The sequence below is a fragment of the Rattus norvegicus genome, chromosome 18 (genome assembly GCF_021556685.1).
Source record: "Rattus norvegicus strain SHRSP/BbbUtx chromosome 18, alternate assembly SHRSP_T2T, whole genome shotgun sequence".
Classification (NCBI taxonomy): domain Eukaryota; kingdom Metazoa; phylum Chordata; class Mammalia; order Rodentia; family Muridae; genus Rattus; species Rattus norvegicus.
The window spans coordinates 34,918,684-34,942,538 of NC_141551.1; the positions used below are offsets into that span (position 1 = coordinate 34,918,684).

General features: G+C 40.6%; 1 protein-coding gene across 39 annotated transcripts in view; it reads right to left on the reverse strand.

Annotated features, from left to right (window-relative positions):
* The window catches only part of Ppp2r2b (protein phosphatase 2, regulatory subunit B, beta), a 427,050-nt gene that overhangs the window by 192,515 nt on the left and 210,680 nt on the right, over positions 1 to 23,855 (reverse strand). For 2 of the 39 annotated variants that reach the window (XM_087593337.1, XM_087593338.1), the window contains one exon: positions 10,586 to 10,866. The exons of the other annotated variants lie outside the window; for them this stretch is intronic. In XM_087593337.1, coding sequence (XP_087449463.1) covers positions 10,586 to 10,609 — 24 coding nt within the window. In that variant the 5' untranslated portion in view covers positions 10,610 to 10,866. The remainder of the gene's footprint in view (positions 1 to 10,585; positions 10,867 to 23,855) is intronic. 39 annotated transcript variants of the gene reach the window in all.

Here is a 23,855-nt window from a genome sequence, read left to right on the forward strand (position 1 = left end):
AAGTAGGAAGCATAAGGCTCAAAGTCACAGATAACACATATTAACATTGTTTAATAATTAATTATTATTTGAACCACACTATACATTCAAGACTCAGACCCAAAACACTTAGACTACACAAAATAGAATGCAAATAATAACATCAGAGCAGCTTTGTATACTGCATGCATCTTGACAGTTTAAGATTCTTTAAAACATTTTAAATTTGTTCGGCATTTATGAGTTCATTAAGAGAGCAGAAAGTAATATAGAAGATAATTTAATATACAGTGCATAGTAAAGTCTATATGTGCACACACATACACATATGGTAGATTTTATAAAACTATTTTTAAAATAGCAGTTAGAGTCTGTTGACTCATCAAATGCTTAAATAGCAACTTTACTGAGTTTAATTTTTATTCTTCCAATTATATTGAAATTCTTAAGTGATGACTTCATCAGCGTTTGGCTGTTTCAGCAGAGAAAACAATAAAATTGAGATATTGTAGGTTTTAACTTATGCTTATTTGGTTGTCTATGTATTCTTTTCTACTTATTTATTGGCTTTTTTTTTTTGAAGCACGATCTTGCTGTCTGACACAGGATTGCCCCAGATCCAGTGATTCACTGCCTCATCCTCCCAAGTGTTGCTACCACTTGCTCTCCAATTTCTGTTTAAATGAAAATACAGGGACACAGAAGGAATTATTTCTCATTTAACCAAGGATCTATCTGCAAACAATCTATTATTTTATTTATACTGTATCGGCATCTAAATGTCAACCCCTGAAGTAGTCAGGAAGTTGGGCTCTGCTGATACAGTTCTAAGTCTTCACACATATGTTTCCAAGCTAGCTTGTAATCAAAGACAGGGTCACCGTAAAGGATGAAGTAAGCAAATGTCAAGTGACCCATGTGGCCTCAATACACCATGATTTTTACAGAGGGACAAGTTTGGGTTTAGAAACAAAACTCGATTTCCTGAATATCTGCCTGCTCTGGTATCTGAGGGTCCCACATTTTCTCTCTTCGAATGTATCTTCTTGTGCCTGACATGCTGAGCCCTATGTTTTGTAGCCTAGAGGAAACAGAGTCAAGATGGTTTCCATTGAGGCACATCATGCTGTATCTCCAGCAAATGCTGCAGCAGAGAACTGACCCATAGCTGGTGATTAATAAAGACTTGCCTCACTGAACGAACACACAAAAGTACAGTTTAGGCAATCCCATCTACGAGTCCAGGGAAGAAAACTTAGGAAGCCTGCATTCCTAGATACAATTTCCAAAAAGCATTTTCTGCCTCATAGCTTCCAACTCTGCCCAGGAAACACAAAGTTTCTGTCTGGTCATGACTGGTTCATGCACAGGGGAATCTTCATCCTTCAAGGAACAGATGCAATGCCTGTTTGATACTTCCCATTTGGATATTAACTCTGTTAGCTGCCAGAATCCTTGATGTGCATTCACTGTACTGAAGTGGCTCAGATATGGCCCATGCAATGGCAGACCCTGTTCCATTGTTATCAGACAGAACACAGGCCTCTTTGGTAGACACTACAATCCTGCTTCAGTTTATGCGATATTCAAGGACTTGAGGGTGCCCCATCTGTGAATCTCTGCTATCACATAAAGCAAATAATTGCTTTTCAAAACACATCCATGCCACTATTGCTAATTTTTTCATTTGCACAAGTTACCACACTAACCACCTCTGGGTATTTACACAGCATATTTTATTATGCAGTGGTTTTTGTGTGTACTGAATATTACAAAGTAGGTCTGTGTATATCAAATTCACAGTCCTGATTTTTCAAATGCATTCCCCTGCTTTGTTTTTCCTCCACCTCTATTTTTGGCACCAGGACAATAACACCGTCTTTCAGACCTCTGGAGAGATTAATGTTCTTCTGTGTTGGAAAGCTAGAAACTGTGTCCACACTAAATATAACAAGAAATATTTGAACCCTGTGCTTAGCGGGATTTCTACTGTCCATCTCAGGCTACCAACAGCTGAGCATGTCACTTGCATCAAATGGAGTTTATTGAACAGGTTGATGGCTGTCTTCCGAGCTCTATATTAAGGGGCACTCCTGAGAACCCAATTTTAAAAACATTATTCCCTCTTTGTTATCTACGTTTGTTTGTTTCAGAGTGTGACACTTAAATTGGGGCTCAGGACTTCAACACACAAGCACAATTTTCCTTTTGATATGGCAGAAAACTGCTGCTGGCTTAGGTCCTGGAGTGCTGAGCTTGACAAGGGGCTGTGATGTCCCAAGATCCAAAAGATACCACAGATACCTATACAAGTGTAACCTGTCTCAGGTGCAGGCTGGGAGATGGACATACCACATCCATTTTCAGTATCCCTTTCTTACTCCAGCCTATACAGGTGTTTTGTCTTGTTTTTAGTCTCTCTGGGAACACTATTTTTTTAGCCCCCCTCAATCCGTTAAAGACTTGGTGCTTCAAGGTTTCACTATGCAACCCTATTTTATTTTGAATGCCAGGCCGGCCGGCTCTTTCCCTATCTACATTATCCTAATTTCTTTCTATTCCTTATTTTTCTTCTCCTCTGAGACTCCTCTTCCTCATTCCCATCTCACATCAAGGCAGAATCTGTTAAGCTGGCCCTTATGCTGTTGCTTTGTCTCCTCCTCAGGAAGCCTACTTACGGCATTCACAACTCTTGGTTTGGGCCTCTGAACACAGTCTGTGGCATTCGTGCACATGTGTGCCAGAGGAATATCTTCTCCCACCACAGAGTGTCCACCACATGAGCACTTGGTTGTGTTCACAGACTAATAAAAGCTATAATTGAAGTAATAGAAGTGCTTTAAAGAGGTATACTATTTGGGCATTAAAATCAGCAGCTAGTCCAGGTATGGTACAGTTCTCAGGCAGTAGAGTCAGGGAGATCTCTGAATTTGAGGCTAGCCTGGCCTACATAGTCAGTTACAGGCCATCCAGAGTTACAGTGAGGCCATGTCTAAAAACAAAATAAAAAAACAATAATAAAAATTCCACAGCTAATGTGATCTAACTGTGTGCTGTTACTAAGTAGTAGTGCATGCCTACTCAGAACATAGCATTGTTCAGGAACACAGCTGTTCGGCTAGAACTGGATCTTTGAACTTTATCAATAACTTTACAAAGCACTAGAGTTCTAGATGGGGTACTGCAGCTTTAAAATAAAAGTTGACTTTCTCCAGGGCATAAAAAACCCCAAAGGGAAATCACAGATTCAAGTGCACACCTGCCTGATCCAAGAGTTTCCCTAAGACATCCAATAAAGAGCTTTCTGTTTCATGGTGAGTCACTTCAAAGGATCTGCTCAGTCTTGCCTTCCCAACTTAGTCTGAGACTCTACAAAACCAATAGACGGGTAAGGGATGGACACAGGAGCCTTAAGGGAACTTTTTAGCTTTTATAGAGGATGCATGTTGATCTGCATTCTAGGTCAGGCAGAACAGAACCATGGCCAATTTTCCTTCACCTCAACCGTTAAGTGGGACAATGGCTTGTTCATTAGACTGAGGAAGTGATCTAGCTCCTTAAATCATATTTTATTCTCTGACCATGGCTATATTTGTTCCTGTTCTTTGTCTTAGATGTTAATAATTGTATGGGTTAATTTAAATATGAATGAAGTAAACTTTGTAACAGAAAGGGGAGAGAGAGAGAGAGAGAGAGAGAGAGAGAGAGAGAGAGAGAGCACTCAAGCATGAAAGGAGGTTTGGCTGTGGTGGTGTTGGGAGGGGGTATCTATTTACTTTTGGTTAAATGCCAGTACCATAAGAGTTTGAGGTCAGTAAAAGAGACATGAAACCAATTAGGGCTTCTTAGCTTCTGGCTGCTTAGGGCTATGCATATTGCACACCCACAATATACAGTTTTGCAAGGAACTATGGATGGCTGCAGGCACTCTACCATGCTATATAATGGCTTGATGCCAAGTTCCTGGAACAACACATGTCCACCTTTCAGACTTGGGTTAAAAGTGCTGCAACTCAAAAGAATGGGGTGAACAAAAGAGATTCAGTGAAAGTGGGTGCAGAGCATGAATCCCAGCAATTACCATCAGAAGCTTAAAGGGGAGAGGAAAAAAAACCCTGCCAAATCTCTATAGCTCTGTGCTAATGGCTGCAATGGTAATTTCTGCATATTTTAACAGATGTTCTGTTTATAAAACTGCAAACGGATTTAGGGTTATGAATAAAGTCAGAAGGCCCTGGAGATGTTTCTTTGTATGATTAACTGACCACAGGCCATTTGTTTTACAACAAAGATGCTCAATGATCCGTGGTCCATGATTTATACCAGTCCATGTGTACTAATGGCGGATGTCTCCATGGTTCTTCTCATTAGTATGGGGAGGCAGATTGGAGGAGAACAGATTATGGGAATAGCTCCCCCATTGCTCGATATGATAGTTCATTAGTGAGTGTGGAGTCAATCTCAAAGAAAACTAAAATAATCAAAAGCTGGCTTTGAAAAATTATAACAATTAAGGAACTCAATTTGATGATGGAAGAATATGGCTTTGCATAGTCTCAGCTTTAGAGACGTTTATTAGCTGGAAATGAGAGGATCTTCTATGTTTGCTAAATGAAAGACAAATCATATTAATATTTCTGGTAATAGTGAAGTCATATGTCTGACTGGTGTTAATCGGCTAACTACACATCAGGCATTCTGTTTTCACACTGTGAGAACCTTCTAGGCTGGAGGGTAGACATCACAGTTGGGAGGCATCCCAGGATCCTGGATTTTCTTCTTTCTTTCTTGTCATGCTTCTGTTTCTTGGCTTGTGTCACATGCGATCTTCTCATGAAATGCATTTTCTAATGAACTCATATTTACTGATGTGTCTTTACTTCATTGTCTGCATATGAGCTCATCATTCTATCCAGCTGTAAGCCTAAGTATTCTACAAGTAATTTGTTTTCTAGTCTAAATTCCAGAGAAAGATTCTGATAAGATCAGATTTTTTTTCTTTCTTTTTTTGGGGTGGAGTGTTATGGAGTTTAATGTCACCTAAGGGATGACAAAGAACTGGTTTCACTTTTGTACCTTTCCTTTTCTGTACAATCAGGTCCTTCTCTAAGAAAATGAGATTCAATTTATAAGAGATATCTGTACCCTCATTTTCACCAATGGATAATGAGATAAAGGAAAACTGGAACAAACATACACTTAGATGCACACATGCACACACACACACACACACACATACATGAATACACATGAACACACCCAATCCACACACATGCAAGCATATGTGCACATATACTTGAGCACACATGATAGAATAGTATATGGTGTTTTATAAAGAAGATATCCTGATGTTTCCTTAAGTGAATCTGTAGGAGCTTATGCAAATAAAGTCAGCCAGATGCAGAAAGATGAATTCTGCATGACCTCACTTATATGTAAATTATAAAAGATTCAAACTCAGCTGGATATAGTGCCTCATTTTTGAAGTCCCAACACATTCAGAAGGCTGAGGCAGAAGGATTGCTGTGTGCTCAAGGCCAGAATGGACTAATATTGAGTTTCAAATGAATAAATGAATAAATAAATAAATGGATAAATAAATAGATAAATAATCCAGAAAATAGTTAAACACAGAAACAGAGCCCATGGGGCTTGAGTGAAGTCAGGGAATGAGGAACTGTGAGTCAAATGGTACAGTCAGGCATACAGTATTGATAGGTTATAGGGAGAAAACAAAAGTAGGGAGAAATCGCAATATGACTGCAATTGGTGCCATCGAACTCCATCCTTGAAATCTGCCAGGCAGGTGGAGAGTAACTACAATCACCACACACCCACATACCTACACAAAGGAACTGTTAATTCTGGGAGGAATTTGATCCACTAATTAGCTTGATTGTGACCATTTCACAATGAACACATGCGTCCAATTGTTAAGTAGTATACCTTAAAGTCAACAATACAATAAAACTGGACAAAAGCAGTGACCTCTATAAACCTCTGGGTAGAGGCTAAGTAGAGTAGATTCTTCAGGATGGAAAAGCTACTGGTTTATCCAGCTAAGGTTCCTAGTTTTCGCCCAGTCTGACTTTCCTAAGGAAGAAGGGTTCAGGTTATGCTGTGAAGATGACCACTTTTGTCTTTAATTAGTTATAGAGCAGTATTGGTAAAGCATGCCTGTATTTGCACATTCATAAAGGAAACACCGTGCTCTACTTCATGAAGGTGTTGGAGCATGAGAGGGGTGGACAAGTGCCTGGTACAGAATCCACACCGAAATGCCAGCTGACATCATAGCTCTGTCAATACACTTTGTTAACATCTGATATTTATGATAGCTTCTCCATAAATGACCCCAAATTTGGAGATGAGTTGGTATTATAAGGGGCCCCACTTAGCCATACTGGAGTAAGAGCTGGGAGACTGTGCAGCTCTGCAATTCAAATCAACCTGGGCAATTCTACTTTCACTGGGAGCAGGCAGAGCTGAGTCCTTAACTGGTTACAAATGAGGAGGTTCTTTGTGTTTAACAGAGGTTAATGGTGGGTAGGTAGATGCCTGGGACCCGCCTTGAGCAGACTTCGCCACTCCCCGATAGTTCTTGAAACTCAGAGGCAACATCTGACTTGAAGCTTGCACATTTTGGCTGAATTCCCAGCTTCAGATCCAGTGTTTGCCTAGTCTGACTTTCCTTGCTTTCTTTGGAATGTACGGATCGCCCTATTTGAAATGTCTGGGTCAATATCAACATCTGGCACATTCTCCAAAATTTTTCAGATAATTAAATTCTACCCAAGAACTCAACGGGGGGTGGCAAATGGAAACCTGAGGGCACACGCCTAGCTCTGGAAGTTTCATTTGTGTGCAAATTATGACTATGTGTGTTTGTGTGTGCAGAAAAATTACCAAGTGCCCCTAAAATGCTCTCACTCCATCTGTTGTCAGAGTTCATATCAAGTGTCAGATTCAAGGGAGGAGAATGAGTTCTGTGAAGATGAACTTGCACTCAGAATCTCAGTGTCCCAGGAAATGCCAACAGGCACATTTAAAGTTGATCTAAAAACCCCGAAGCCCTGGGACTTGAACATTGATTCAAGTTATTTAGCTAAACGAGATGTGGAATTTCCTACAATACAGTTTTGCCAGCAGGTTGGTAGATTTCCTTCATTTTGGAGACCCCAAATCACGATAGGAGGAAATCAAGAATTTAGTGAGGTCTTTCCACAAAGGAAGAAACAACAAAGAACGATTGGACCTTCACAGTTGTCCTAAGACTCATAAGTCTCCATTTTGCAAATGTGTTGAGCCAAAAGGATGAGCTGATATATTTCAAATTAAGCCTCAGATGTATTTCGCTCCTATATTGCACTAATATGAAACCAGAGTTAAAAAGCACAACTCTAAGAAAACTTCTGGCTAGGGAAGGCGTGGTTGTTGGGGAACAGTAGAAATACAGTTAGTTTGTGGGTCTCCATGAGCTACAAATGCATGTTCTGACCACACCTTTAACTTGTCTATCCCTCTCAATGCTAACTGTTGTGTATGTAGAACCAGGGCACCTTTAATGTGTATGGTGTGAGATCAAACCCGAGGCACTTTGTAATGCACAGTTTTCTTACATCATTTTTCAGTAGTATATGAAATTTATGATTAAGACTCATGTAAGCCTTATGTAGGAGAATGGGACGGTGCTCAATATGATCAGTTACATTTGTTAATTTTAGTACCATTGGGACACTTTTAAAGATAAAGGCCATTAATGTTTCAGCACATCATTCCATTTAAATTCAAAACTGAACACTGTCGTGAGAATCCCACCAGTTTTGATTGGGGACTTAATAAAACTTCTCTATGTGGAAAGAAGCATGGACTGAATGTTGGGAGGGAAAAATCCTACAATGGAACGAATGCTTTAGAAATACTATATTCTAGCTAAGTCATGTGGCTTCAATGAGTCAGATTTAGTAAACCCAGTTTCTCAAAACCCCATGCTTTGTATAGTTCCTGAAAAACACAAAGAAAGCTTGACCTACCCAGACTAGGGTGATAGCATAGAGTAAGATGGCCCAAGATAAGCACCCTGTCTTTCAACTTGCCAGTAAGAACTACATAAATTTTGTAAGCCTTACTTCTCCCATCTACAAAATGGAGCAATGAGATATTTATCATCATCATCATCATCATCATCATCATCATCATCATCATCATCATCGGTAAATAGCTATCACTTACCGAGAACTTAATGTATGCCTGACACTTTTAGACAACTCAAAATGTTTTACTTAATCCTCGGTATATGCTATTTTTAAAGAGAGAAACAAAACCCTAGAGACTGTCAATGACACTACTAGTACTGTCACCCAGGTTCACTGTTCTCCTGTCCTCTGTGCTCAACTCCCACCCTGATGCACTGACAGTCTCAGTTGCACCCAAGAACCCACCAGCGCTGGGACTCAAACCCCAATCTCAACCCAGTGAGATTGTTAAGGAAGACAAAAATCAGATGACATTCAGAAGCTATACATCCTATACATCCCTGAGAAAGCTTAAACTGCACATAGGACAAAGACTGCGGGTATTCTAAAGTGATTGCTATCCTGGTCACTAAACCCTTAAGCCTGGAATGAAATCTGTCAAACTGAATAATTGGAATGTTTTTTCAATGACCTATCAGACAAAGCTACAGGAGGAAAAGCAGAGTATTCTGTGGTTTCAACACCATGATCAGTTCTCGAGGAAAAAGAAGGGTGGAGATGATCAGAGCAGCCTAGTTGCAGGCTGGGGACGAGTCTTCACATACAGCATCTTGCTGTGACAGTGTGTACTGTCTTCACAATAAGGCCGTTGGGTTCCAAGGTGGTAGCACTAACCACAGCAGTTCTACTTGCTAAAGTGGCATAGGGTCAGGTTTTATGTAGTGGTAAGAGATTAACTTTATTGCCAGGGAAAAGATTTAATTGCAGAGGGTGATTAGCCAAATGCTTAGATCAATAGAATGGAGGTCAAACTGGGCTCAGAAATGTGCAGAGCTCTTATTACATGGAAAGTTGAAGACTACAGAATCTTTTAGGGGCTCTGCGTCATTTGAGCATGAAGTCAGCTGTGTGAGCACTCTTTACTTCAACCAGCAAATCCTGGCTTGCTAACTCTGGGAACTCCACCCGCTACTCTTGGAACTGGAGAAAGCCAATAAAATAGCTGGGGTTGTTTAACTTAAATGGCATTTTGTTTTAAAGCTGGAAAATAATCCCACATGGTCTAACTTGCTATTCTCTAACCATGACAACAAAAATAAGTGATTTTGAGAGTGGGAATTTTCATTTGCCATTTATCTGAGGAGATATTTAGACATCACTAAAGAGACTTTGGGTTGTTCCCACCAAAGCTCCCTTTCTTTTACTTCTTCCTTGGGAATCAGTTTTGGGGAGGAATTTGCTGATATGGAACATGGAGGGTACAAATTGCACCTTGGGAGAAAAATAGACTGGCTTGCTAGTGCAATATTATTGAGGTGACACCTTTTAGCTCCTCAGACACCTCAGCAAGTTGATGCCGTAACTGTTCAGGGGATGTAACTCAAGAGTTGTGTTTGCCAGCTGAGTCAGACTGGGACCTTAAAGTATGTCACCCCAGGCTAGCCTTGAGTTGACCACTTTTCTGCCTCAGTCTCCTGAGTTCAGGGACGATAGAGCGCCTGAGTCATCATACCCAGCTAAAGATCTGCTTCTTTTAAAGAAAGTCAAGTTGTACGTGACACAGTTACTGTCCTCTAGTGAGTTTGGGGCGTGTCATGCTGCCAGAACACCAAACACAATGTGTGTTTCTCTTTTTGTGTTTACAAGCCACTAGGGATAACAGATTCACCCAGTTATCAGCAGTTCAGTTTGTGAGTTCCTAATTCTTGATATTTATCTCTCAGATCCCAAATATAATATAAAGACCCAGAAGAAATCTACCACTATTATAGCTGCAAGGTCCAAATGTTTGAGAATTCTCTGAAAGGGTTGGAGTGATATTTCCTTCATCTTAACAAGACACATGTTAATTTAGGAGGATAATACATATAAATATATATTTAAACTATTCAGAAGAAGGGAAGTGATGTTTGTTTTTGATATATGTGTGTTCGTTCACATGCACTCATCCAATGGGATAGGGTACAGAATTGTTTTCAGTTTCAGTAACCCTCACCAAGTTATTTTAATAAACTATGCATCTCAGGATGACAATGGAAATATGTTTTTCCCATAGACATTTGGTGTTTTCTATATGGAGTTGCTATTAATTTTTAGGTTCTCAGGAAGGACATGTATGCTTCCAGGAAGTGGCTAACATGCATGTGTTAAGCACCTACTGCTACTTACATAATGCACTACGTCTTTTGCTTTATACTATTATAATTCAGACTGGCCTCTAAGGCCTCTAAGTCTCAACAGTGATGGAGGCTGGTAGCCACCATCATCTTCAGCCTAGAGCTTTTCCAAAATTGTAAAATAGATCAACAGAGTCAGAACAGAAAGAACTCTGGAACAAGAATCAATGCATTTTAGCTCCAGCTTAATGGGTACTCACTGGAATCGTGTGGGCAAGTAGAGTCATCACTAACCTTCCTCATGCTCAGCTGACACATGGAGAAACCATTAGGTACCTTGGAGACTGCAGAAGGTCATGTTATCCAAAGGAATGAAGCCACCTTGGAGATTCAGAATGAGTGTGCAGAAGTCTGTTTATCCTCTGCCACCTCCATGTCCCTTACAATCCCTCTTCTAGATGCTTTGCTTTATTAATTCGAGGGTGGACCCCAGGTCAGCAGCATCTGGAACACCTGGGAGCCTGAAGAACTGCCGAATCTCACTCTTCACCCAGACTCCTGAATCAGGATTCACACTGTAACAGGAACCTCAGATGACCCATGCATGCATTAAAGATTAAGAGTTGCTTCTCTTCAAGTCCCCCTTAACTTTTCATTCAGCAATTCTACTCCAGTAATTCAGAGAATTTCACACTCATAGAACACCTGCTTTTGGACACTGCCCAGGCTTGCTTTGCAATGGGTTTGTGACTCAGGTGCCATTGTCATGTTATGCATAGTCAGGTGAAGCTAATCATCTTTAGAAAGCAGAAAGTTTCATTTCCCTTTTCCTCTCTTTCCAGTCTGATCACAAAGTTTGGCAGTACTGCTATCCAGAGGTGGGCTTACTTCACAAGAAGCACATGTCTCCTGTTAAAAGCTGATGTGCAAAGTTTGCTACCTGTGCCAGGCATAGAAAGAAGCACCTCCCAGAAAGTATACTCCATTGATAGTTTCATTTTACAAACAAGACATATCAATCTTGGCAAAGTAACTTGTCTTAGCTCCAAGCTAGAATGTAACAGAGATGGGACCTGAACCCAGATTAACCTTTTACTAGAATTTATGTCACTGGGGATATTCTCTCCCTGGCTACTTGTTTAAAAGCCCCACGGTTCCTTTTTCTAGGGATTTCCATGCTATCTTTGTGCTTTTATGCATTCTTGGTATTCTTACCCCACCATACCATGTTTCCTATTTGTCCTGTCTGATGGAGTGTCTATTTCTATTCAAATTGAAGTTCAATGAAGATTGAAGCTACTTATTATACCAGTAACATTTGCAAAGCTCAATGGTCATATATGCTTAGTGGTTGACATGATAGCATAGATCATGTTTATTCACACAGATCAAACTCTATTAGAGAATTCTATCAGAAGAACATTCCTGAAAAATCACCTTACCATCATTAGCCTGATCCCTTATTTCACTACTTTCGTGGTATGGAAAGTGCTGTTCTCAAATGCTCACACTTAGAAGAGTTACCACAGTCCCTCTCCACTAACAAGTAAGAAAGAGTGTAATAAAGAAGAAGGGATCAGTGATTCTGACTATCCAATAGTATGGCCATCCTCAAACTTGACCCTGATCTCAAGTTAAAAGACCATTTCTACCCGGGAGATATCTGTTATGCTGTGTCTACTTTGCCAGTCTTGGTCTTCATGATTCACAGTGACAGCTTCTCCTTGCTGTCAGGGGACAGAGTCCAATCAGAGCTTTATTTCTTCCTTGAAATAAAATAGAACCGACTGGCCAAGGTACCTCCAGGGACCGATGCTATGGGGCTTTAAATTACTCAGTAACTCTTCAAGTCAATCCCACTTCCATGTTGGAGCTTGCAATCCACATTTATCTCCATTGGGCAGACCATCTGCAGGGTTCTAGTACCATTCTTATTATTACCTTGTAAATGCAAAATCCTTGAGGCAGAAATGCCAGCTGCTAACAAGAGAGTATGTATAAACGCCCACTTCTTCAGTGATGTATGCCTTCAAGTCCATAGTCCCCAAGAAACACACACACACACACACACACATACACACACACACACACACACAGACACACACACACAGACACACACACACACACAATGTCCAGAAACTGTGTATTATATGAGTCTAAAATCAAGGCATTGAAAAGCAGCTCTCTTTGGAGAACCTACTGACCAGTTTGGAAAGCTGGGACAAAGAAGAACCAGAGCAGTCTTAGCTACTGTTTGCAAACATACTCCCCAATCTATCAGGGGTTGAATGACAATAGGTATTATATATGTTTATATATATGCATATATATAATACATATTGTCATATGTATTTCTATATGTATTAATATATACATTGCATTATAAGATAAATGTCATATATATGCTTTCATAATACACACACACACACATATATATATATAGACAGAGACAGAGACAGAGAGATAGACAGAGAGAGAGAGAGAGAGAGAGAGAGAGAGAGAGAGAGAGAGAGAGAGGAGGCACTAGAGTCTACTTCTTCAGGATTCCAGTGTATACAAAACACCAGCTGAAATATCCAGCCTTATGGACTGAAAAAGTACTGGATTCTTGGACTTTCGGTTGGTAGGTAGCCATTGTTGGGCTAACTGAACCACAGCCTATAAACCACCCTAATAAATCTTTCTCTATATATATAGATTCATTCTGTACACTCTGTTCCTTTAGAGAATCCTGACTAATGCAGGTATGTATTTTTGAATGTATGTATGTAGCAAGTAACAAGTATACCCTCCCCCCCCCCACAAAGTGCTTTTCTCTACATAAGAGGAATCAATATTTAGAGATAAGCTTTGCAATAAGAAGGTGGGTGGAATAAATCCTGAGCAATGGCGCCTGCCTCAAGTCCTTGGTGAGCTTAAACAGGCATATGGAGAGACAGTTTGTAAAACTTCTTAGCATCCATAAAGCATGCCCTTTAAAAACTCCATCTTCTCGTTCAGAATGAAAACTTCACATTTTCCATTGCTCTGCTCTGCTGCTATTTTAATCATTAGAAAATTTGCCGCCTGGTTGCTTTTGACTCCCAAATAGCTGAATAATCAAAAGACCTGGGGACTTCCCTGAACAACAGGAAGAGGAACTGGTAGGGATTTAGGGAAGGATGACAGGCAGCACGAGAAGTGGAACCCAAGAATAGATGGAGATAGAATTGAAAAGAGCATGAGGGGAGGCTTCCTGGCGTAGTTACAGCACTGTAGAACAGGGTAGAGTTCAGGGCACACCCAATATTCTAAGAGGGAGGGGCAAGGGGGCAACTATAAAATATAGCTCTAGTTGCTAAAGGTGGACCCCCTCTCTGTGCCTCATTTTCCTCATCCACATAATGGGTTGTGAAATGAAATTCCACAAAAAAAGAACTGTACCTGTCAAAGATTCTACAGGGCTGACTGGCTAATTAGAACTTCGATGATTATGAAGAGTTGAAATGTTGTAGTTCTAGGGAGAAATTATCTTGGCTTATTTTTAGCCATCCAGTGCTAACCTCTGTATCTGATATAACATCCCTGCTAGTCTCTGGAGAAATACTTTGTAATATACGAAGAGATAGCAAGTTTCCATGAACCCAAAGGCTACAGATGCCACCAGAGAGCTCTCTACTCTGCTATAATGTGCCTCGCTGAGATTTCTACTAATGTATTCGAAAAGAGCCTTGATTCATGATTTGTGATCTTTTTACAGTCTATTACCCTAAAACTTCACAAAACTACCCACAGATTGGAACACAATATGTGGGGTAACCTAAATCCCTCAAATTTGGCTCCAGAATGAAATGTCTTTTGGTGCCTTCATGAAGAGAGCTGTGTTTTTGTGTTCAGAAGGGCCCCCAGAGGATCACAGAAATGAAGTGGATATTGTAGGTAGAGCATTTAGTGTAGTGTCAAAGACAAGGTCTATATTGTAAGTGACCCAGTGTGGTTAACGTACCCCTCCCTCCTCCAGAAAATATGAACAGAGAGAGAAATAGATTTTTAAGACTCCAGAACTCCACATTAATCATTCATTTTTTAAAATTAATTTTATTTATTTTACTTCCTGGGCAAAGTTTTCCAGTTTGCCAGTTTCTACAAAATGCTTCTGTATTTCTCTGTTACTTCTCTTCATAGAATCCCAGGGTCATGAGAATACAGAAGTCACTTATATTAGTTAATCCTTGTTGTGGTTTGCCCTGGAGTTATCTGTATTTTGATGCTAATTCCACTGCGCTAAGGACAGCTGTCTAGTTACATACTCAGGACTCAGGTGACTTTACCAGAACCTTCTCCCCATTGAATTTGTAAAATACAGATGAGGGGAAGGTACAGGGTAGAAGGAGGCCTGTCCTTGGAGGAGAAGGAAGGATGGGTGGGAGAGAAGTTTGAAGGAAGAAGAGGAATGGAAAGAAGGAAGAGATAGGAGGGAGAGAGAGAGAGAAGCCATGGCAGGTGACGTTAAGATTCCACTCTGTGTATTTACAGGTTGTTATTAATGTTCTTAAGGGATGGATGGCACTGGGCTATATATATATATAGGTGGGAAATTATATCTTACCAATTGGGTCAAAGATTATTTTGTTGTGTGTTCTTTCATGTGTAGATTTAAGTGTAATGGAGTGTGGGGTGGCTGGTCTGGGCTGCCACGAAATTGGAATATGTGCTTCTGGCAAGATATCCAGCAGATATCTTGGGGCACTGGGGTGCAGGACCTAGCGGGGTAAAAGACAACATTACATTTTTTATTTTTTATATTTTTACAACAATATATCCTGTGGAACGAGAATCCCTTCCATAACAGCTGGACAGATGTGTAGCCTGGCTTGTCCTCATTGCCTGCCATCAGGGCCTGGTGCCTACAAGCGGGCCCCCTCTCCTTCTGTAACATTTAGCCAAGTGTTGAAGCTCATAGCATACCAAGCATTCTGCTCTGGGAATATTAACCCCCTGACCCTGATTAGATCTCCTGGCATTAACTAGAGCATCCATGTTCCTTACTCACAATCACATCCATCTTGTGTGTCTTTCCACTGTGTGCTTTTTTATGGCTGAAATGTTATTGTCAAGTTTATAGCTATTTCTCAGACCTTACACAATATCTGAACATCTGTACCTTCTTGGTAAGCATCAGAATGAATCATTTCACAGACCTAGAGAAGCTTATAGAATATTTACAAAGGGTAGTGAATACCTCCAGGAGCCCGGGCAGGTCAAATAAATATGGGTGTGATTTTAGCTAACTGAGGAGTGAATGTTATATGTAAAGGCATTTCTCCCTGATTTTGGAAGAATCGTTGTCTGAATAAACCCTGCTGGAAGCTTCTAGAGTTTATTGGTCCTGTAGATGCCCTGGAATCCACCCATGATGGAGGATGGTATCCTCTACTGCATCCTACAGATGGTAACTCATCCTGTACTGGCTGGTTTTGTGTGTCAACTTGACACAAGCTAGAGTTATCACAGAGAAAGGAGCCTCCCTTGAGGAAATGCATCCATGAGATCCAGCTGTATGGCATTTTCTCAGTTAGTGATCGAAGGTGGGAGAGCCCATTGTGGGTAGTGCCATCCTAAGGTTGGTAGTCTTAGGTTCTCCAAGAAAGCAATCTGAGCAAGCTAGGTATGTAACATCCCTCCATGGCCTCTACATCAGCACCTGCTTCTTGACCTGCTTGAGTTCCAGTCCTGACTTCCTTTAGTGATGAACAGCAATGTGGAAGTGTGAGCTGAATAAACCCTTTCCTCCTCAATTCCCTTCTTGGTCATGATGTTTCTGCAGGAATACAAACCCTAGGACATATCCTAGGGCTCAAAGCATTGTCCAGGATGGGAGGACGAAACTTTTAAAACTCTTAATCATTTAAATATTCATTACCTTGAGCCAAAGTTGCTTCATTGCAATTCTTACCCAACTGGTCAGTTCTTAGTTGTTCCCTTTGAGACTGGCAAAACAAGCTGAGTTATTTTCTTTGTGATTTACCCATAAATGAGAATATCAACCTGTTCCCCAACTCTGCTAGATTCTCTGCACATTAGACGTCTTTCTGCTTTTCCTTTCATCAGCATAACAGAATGCCACAACTGTGATACACCTCACTGGCCCAGGACTCCTTTCTAAAGCACATAGAAGATGTGCTCTACTATCAATGATAGGATCTTTTAGGAAAACATCCAAATGGATAGTAGGAGTGACTTTTGGTACATCTCCTATAGCAGATAGTTTATGGACCATGTAAAATCACTGAAGAATAAAGAAAAACATCTTTAATAGAAAACACTAACAGGGCCAACACAGAATGATGCATGCAACATCATTCCAACTTAAAAACAAAACATTAAAATGAAGTTGAACTAGGTGAAAAGTCAGAAAAAAAGCCTATATTGACCAAAAATTATTTCTCCAAACTAGAAATAAGTATAGTTTGTTAAATGGTATTTCTGGAATTAAAATTTAAGACTGCAGGTTTTTTAATACCAAAGAATCATAAATAACTCTGTGCTAGATTCTAGTTGATTTATATACCTGAATCTCTGAACCCAGGGTGGGGGATGGCATCCAGATCCACATGGGTAATGCCCCATCTCTTCCCCCAGGTGTGAATGCATTCTGATTTGATTGGGCCTGAACATACTTTGTAAAAGGCTCTTAGAGACAAAGGCTTTAGAATCAAAATGGCAGTGGGTTGCCATCAATGCTGCCAAATAGATCCCCTTTCCTGGCAGCCTCCTTGTTCTTCTGACTCCTGGAATTAACGGAGACCCTAGGGGCTCCTCCTGAGGAGTACTCCCTCTTTGCTGCTCTTAGGGGATATACCCTTCCTGTGCAGATGCATGTGACTTTAAGACCCCAGGGAAGGATTGGCATTGATCCCCATGCAATTCAAGTTATTGGATCTGGCCCATCCATCTAGACTGTCACGATTTTGCTGTTCTGGCTCCCCCTCCCATCTGTGAGTCATCCCAAAACTCAATTGAAATGACATTAAAGACATTTAAACAATCTTCCCTTCCCCTTAGATAAAGACTGCCAATGTCTTTTTTCTTCTTCTTCTTTCTTCTGATAATTAACCTGAACCTAAGGCCTAGGTATTTACTATCCAGGGATAAGAAGCTTTGTCCCTTCTTTTTGAAACTTATTTGAAAAATAAGTGGATGATATACTTAATATTTTTATATTATATGTGACATAGCAACTGCATCTGTTGGCGTTATACAGTATGAAATGGTCAAGTCAAACTATTTAATGTACCTACTCCTGCAGATACTTTGTTCTTTTGTTAGATACTGGGGTATAATGTGGAAAGTTTTGCTGTGTTTTGACATAAAGATTCTCATCACTAAGAAGTGAAAAAAGCCATAAAGTGTAAAGTGAAAAGCTCTCTGTCTTTGAGCTTATTTCCCAAGGCAATAACTCTTTGTAGGTATAGCCCATACTCTGTGCCTGCTAAACTCAGTTTCAGTTTGACCAACCAGCAGACATTTCAGTCACTCACTTTATAAGACTAATAATTCCCTTGAAGCCACTTCCCAAGGATCTGTTGAGATAATAACATTTATTTTCACAAAATGTCACCTGAAGTGGTCAGTTCTTCACCGTGGCAATCAGAATACCCTGTAACGTTTCTGTTTCTCCAGCGACTTCCTGATGGTTCTGTGAGGCCTGGAACATGGTAGTTGCCCAGTTCTGGAGTGTATTAGAGTCATTTGGGAAATTTGTAAACATAGAGCTTCTTAGAACATCTCCTGGTGCACAAGGCTTAAACAATCTTTTTCTTTTTGTTTTGTTTTGCTTGGGATTTTTGTTTGTTTGTTTTATTTTTGTTTTTTGAGACAAGGTTTCTCTGTGTAGCCTTGGCTGTCCTGGAACTCACTTTATAGACCAGGTTAACCTCAAACTCAGAAATCCATCTGCCTCTGTCTCCTGAGTGCTTGCACTAAAGGCAAGCACCACCACTGCCTGGTTTAGCGTAAACAAGTACTCTAGATCAATGGTTCTCACCTTCCTAATGCTGCAACAGTTTAATACAGTTCTTCATGTTGTGGTGACCCCTAATTATGAATCATAATGTAAATATCTGGTATCCAGGATATTTGACCCAAAGGGATTGTGACCCACAGGTTGAGAATCACTGATCTAAATGATGCCAATGCTTTGTGAGGCCAGGCCTTCTCACATCAGGATTAAGAACCTGATGCCATCGGCTGGGTAATTTCAGTACCTTCTTCTCCACTACAAGATATTTATCTTTCAGTCACAGCCGCTTTCCAATTGAAAAGCCTCCATAATGTTTTCTGTATTGAAATTCTGCAGCTCTGTTTGTTTTTTCCTTTTTGTATCTTCTCATACACCAACTCATCATGAACCTAGAACTTTCCGTTGTGAAGAGGGTTCAAATTTGGCACAGCTCTGGAGTGCACTCATCTCCTACTTCTTGTGTCTGTGCCCTCACTTTTCTCATTCTTTATTTCCATCTGTGCCCCTTCTTGCTGGCACTCCCTGGATCTGCCTATCTGTGTCTGCATCTTCCTGGTTCATAACAGATGGACCTCCTCTCTGAAAGCCTTTGTGAATCCCATCTATCTCCAAGTACTTCTCCATAAACCTCTTTCTTCAAAACCTCCACCCCATTCTGCAGATTTATGGAACTCACTTCTTTTGACAAGATAATATCTGGTAGACTAATAATTTCACAAATATGGGTTCAATTAATAAATGAAATCATAAATAAGCAATCAAACATGGAAGGGAAAAAATCGACAGTTTCCCAAGAAAATACTCCAGGCATCTCAGCCCGGTGAGCACACATCCTGCTTGGGAGACTCCCTTTGTTACACCTGTATCTCTCTTCTGTGAAGGAATGTAATCAACCACTTTTGCTAGGAATACAAATGACATCACTATACTTCTATTTTTCCCTCATGGCAATAGGAGTTCTATATTGGGAGCATAGATGTGATCCTAGAAGACTGTAAAAAAAAATCCCTAGAAATCCCAAATGGGATGACAGGAGCTGTACATACCCTTCAGAACCCAACAACCAGCAACATGTGGCATAAAACAGCACAGGGCTTCTCCTTGCTCTTAGACTGTTCTGCCCTGGCCCAGTACTGCTTCTCTCTGTTTCTTATCTGTTACCATGTTCCAACCTGCTGGTGCTGCCTCTTTGTCTCCAACATGAGGGATACTTTCTTACTTTATGACTGATTCATGCCTATCAAGGCTTCTTTCTCCCAAGTCATGGCTTAAATATTCTCTCTCTAGGACAACCTTACCGGGTCCCACAAGTACTATATCTGTCCCAGTACAGCCCTATAGAAAGAGTTCATCATGCTTGTAGTCTATCTATTCCTTTTGTAGTCCTTGATCATTGGTCTGGTTTGATTGTCCATTGGATATTAAACTTTCTGAGGACAAAGAACAGAGCATCTGCATCTCTCAGTGCTATGTCTGCTGTGTAACAGCACTTGCTGGCTGAAGGAAAAACACGATGTTCAAGAACATTCATGAGTACTTTAACAACAAGAAAAACACAGAAAGGCTGGGGAAAAGTTGTCGTGGATAAATTATAGTAGTCTGTTAGCACGAGAACCTGAGTTCAGATCCCCAGCACTTATGTCAAAAGCTGACTATGTACACCTTCTAATCCCAGTGCTGGGGTCGGCGGTAGAGACAGGAAGATTGAGTGTGGCTTGTAGTTTAGTTATAAAAAAAAGGTGAGCTACTGGTTCAGTGTCTCAAAGAAATAAGGTAGAGGGCATAGAAGATAAGACTCAATGTCTTCCTCTAACCATTGCATGAATATATGCACACACACTCACTCACATACATGCTCACACAAACATATGCACATACTCATGCAAACACACACACACACACACACACACACACACACACAGCACCCCTACTCACAAACAAGCACACACTATACACATATACTGCAATACACTACATACAAATACACAGACACCACACACAGACAGAGCATAAGAAAATTATGGTGCTTTCTGCTGTCTGACCCTCAATGCCTTTTTCCCTCACTTGCTGATCAGCATCCAAATTTTCATGGTAAAGTGACCAAGATTTATAAACTACTAAGTACTTTTATTTTTTTTAAATCTATCTAGAACATCATTCCATTATTAAAAAAAACTCACTTAAAAAAAAGCATGCTTCCATGTTCAAGTAGTGTTCCCATTCATCTTGGGTTACTTATTTTCTTAGTGACCCAATAAACTAGCTCCTATGATTGCTACTTTACAGATAAGCAACCTGAGATTCAGGGAGAGGAATCTTGATGAAGCAATGGAACCAGATGCCTGGATCAAATCACAGCAAGAATGTGGCATTATTTAACAGGCAGCCAAAGGCAAGGATACTGGCCTGAACCTAGAAGATGTGAATTTTAGTCTATTTTCTGCCACTAATTCCTGGGGTGACCTTGACCTGCTGACTCAAACTGAGTTTTGATTCTGTCTATACAGAGATAGCATCTGAAGATTGACTGAGACCAGGCCTTCAAAAGTTTCTGGATAGGAATAAAGAGGAAGATGCCGATGCTACCAAGATGATTATCCCACCTCAAACCCGCCCCTCAACAACCAACAGATGGCCTTCTCCTCTGAGAATGTAGCACCCCTCCCAAGGTCAGCTCTGCCTACAAATCAGTGTTGGCTTTCTTCTCCAGCACAGAATCTCCAGCTGGAAATCAGCTCCAATTCTTCCTCTGCTTGGGCCTTACTCTAAATAATATATTTTGAAAACGAACTATTTTTGGGGCCAGGAAATCTGTAGATCCGAGCTGAGTCATCGCTTTTGCCCCCAGCCTGCTGCTCTCCCTGTCTCCATTTTGTCAGGCAGAGAGTTTATCTCTTCTAAACCCTTTCTCAGTGGGCTGCACAGAGGGCTCCTCTTGTCACAACAGATTCTTTGCAAAAGATTACAAACCTAAGGGTGAGCAGACTCACGAGACATAAATAAATCTACACCCACACACATGGGGGTGGGATGGAGGGAAGGAGAGGAAGCAGGTGGGGGTGGGGGAGGGGAAGGGCGGGCAGAAAAGTAAAGGAGAAACTGTCACTTGTGTCTCTGGATGCAGAAGCTCAAAACCTGACAATTCCTGGTTGTTTCAATGCACACACAGAAAGGATAATACTATAAAATATGTTTTAAAACCTGTTTTCTGGGGCTGGAGAGAATGGCTCAGCAGTTAAGAGCACTGTCTGCTCTTCTAGAAATCCTGAGTTTAATTTCTAGCAACCACTTGATGACTTACAACCATCTATAATGGGTTCTAATGCCCTGTTCATGCTCCCTACTGGATTCCCCCTTGTAACCAAGGTTTTCTTGGATAAATCTATATTGTACTGAGTTTTCTGTCTTTGAGAGAACAATGGAGCTATCCTGAAAGGCTTGCTGGAGAGAACAGGCCACCAGGCCAGGAACAAGAGCATATAGCACAGGGACTTATCTGAGGATAAGAGAGAACTGGCCACTGTCTTCTCAGGAAGAAAATATTTACTCAGAAAAGCTCTCATGCTTAGTGGAATTTTTAAATGCTATGTAATGGAGTTCTAGGAGCACAAACACTATTGCACTAGGAGAAAGCTGGGCCATGCTGATTGTAGACAAGCAGTGTCCTTTCCTCTTCTTTGTGCTACACCTCTGCTGAGCTCAAGAAAGAAATCCACTCACAATGCCACCATCTTCCTGCAGATGTAGCCCAAACCAGCCTTCACCTGTGTGTCCTGTTCTGCTTCCGTCTCCATCTCCCTCACCTAACTACCTGGCTCTTCATCCACCCATAACCAGCCTAGACTCAGCATTCATTCTGAACCCCTCTTAGCTGCACCCCTGCCCTTGACATAGCTCTACTTACACTCTTTACATGAATCTCCCCAGGGGTCCCAGATTCAATTTTTAGATCTCTATTTAGACTATTGCTTTTCTTGATATCCTTTCTCGCACCATGTAGTTACCCTTCCCCCAAAGCTCTCTGACGATTCTTATAGCTCAATCATCAGGTACTCCTCTCTCCCATCAAAATCAGCTAAACTTGTCCCTTCCTCTAGTGTCAGAGTACCATAATGTCCTAGGAAGCTTTGCTGGACCTGCCTTCCTACATGGCCTTGGAGTCTCAAAATGTGGAATAACTTAATGGCACAGACCTGGGTAGAATTCTCTCCATCTCTTATTCCTCCCATCTCTGGATTGGAAGTAAATTCTTTATTAAAATTTATTTTCATTTTATGTATAAGTATTTTGCCTGTGTGCATATATGTGTACTGCATGTGTGCAGTACTCATGGAAAGAAGAGGGCAACAGATACTGAGGCTGGAGTTACAGGTGATTGTTAGATGCTGGGGATGCAACCCAGGTCCTGCAGAAAATCAGTCAATGCTCTTAATGGACTGCACCTTCTCTCTAGACCCAGGGAGATAAATTCTTTATGCTTCAGTGGTCTCTCTTCAATCAATGATACTATGTACCCAATATGGTTAAAATTTGAAATAAATAAGAAAAATTCAAGAGTACCCAATTTCTGGTTAATATGTAGCAATCAAAAGACAAAACAAAACAAAACTAAAAAGTCAACCAACCAAACAACAACAACAACAACAACAACAAAACAAACCAAAACACCAAACCAAACCAACAACCACCAAATCATCTTTATTTAAATGATTTAAATTTCTTCTTGTACTTCACAAATGCATAATATCAATAATGGATTTCAGTTCTCAATTCAATGTAGTTAAAAAAAACTCAGCATACTTACATGCTGGAATGCCCTGGAAATTTATATTATCTGCATTAAATTGCTCCTATTGCCAGGTAAATGACAGGAGAGAACACGTCTTTCTTTTCTCAGGACATTTTGAGTCAGTGGTCCAGGTAAGACGAGAACTTCTAATGTTATTTGTATAAGAAATATTATCTTACACTCTAAAAATTGAGTCCATATAAACAATATAGTATCCCATCATTTGTATTATGTGACTGTGTGCTTGTCCCAAATATGACGTGGCTGTTTTACAGGAAAGAAAAACTGGAAACAACAAGACAATAAGATACCAGGAAGGCGAGAGGTTCCCCAATCCAGGAGAGATTCATGTGAGTGAACGCAAACTTGCAGGAGCTTTTGAAAAGCAGAACTGATGGGTCATTCTTCTGTTTCTAGACCTGTGGATGATATCTCTGCCTTCATTGTGTAGTCCTCCTTCCCTCTGAAGTCAAGCCCCTGCAGTATAGCTCTTGCCTGTCTTCTTTCTCTACAGTACTTGCTTTGTACTCGCTGGTTACACTAGAATACCACTTCTCATACTCTCCAAGCTCTTTGCTATTTCCCTTTCTAGGATTTCTCATTTATCTGCTTTCCCCAGTTCAGTACCTGTTATTTAGGTCATGCTTCCACAGCCTTCCTTGTCTACTCCATGCAATGTAGCCTCCCATCTATCCATGCTCCATATATTATCCTTAACTCAGTGTAGTCTCTTCATAGCATTTAGCCTCATGTAAAATTCTTATCTATTTTAA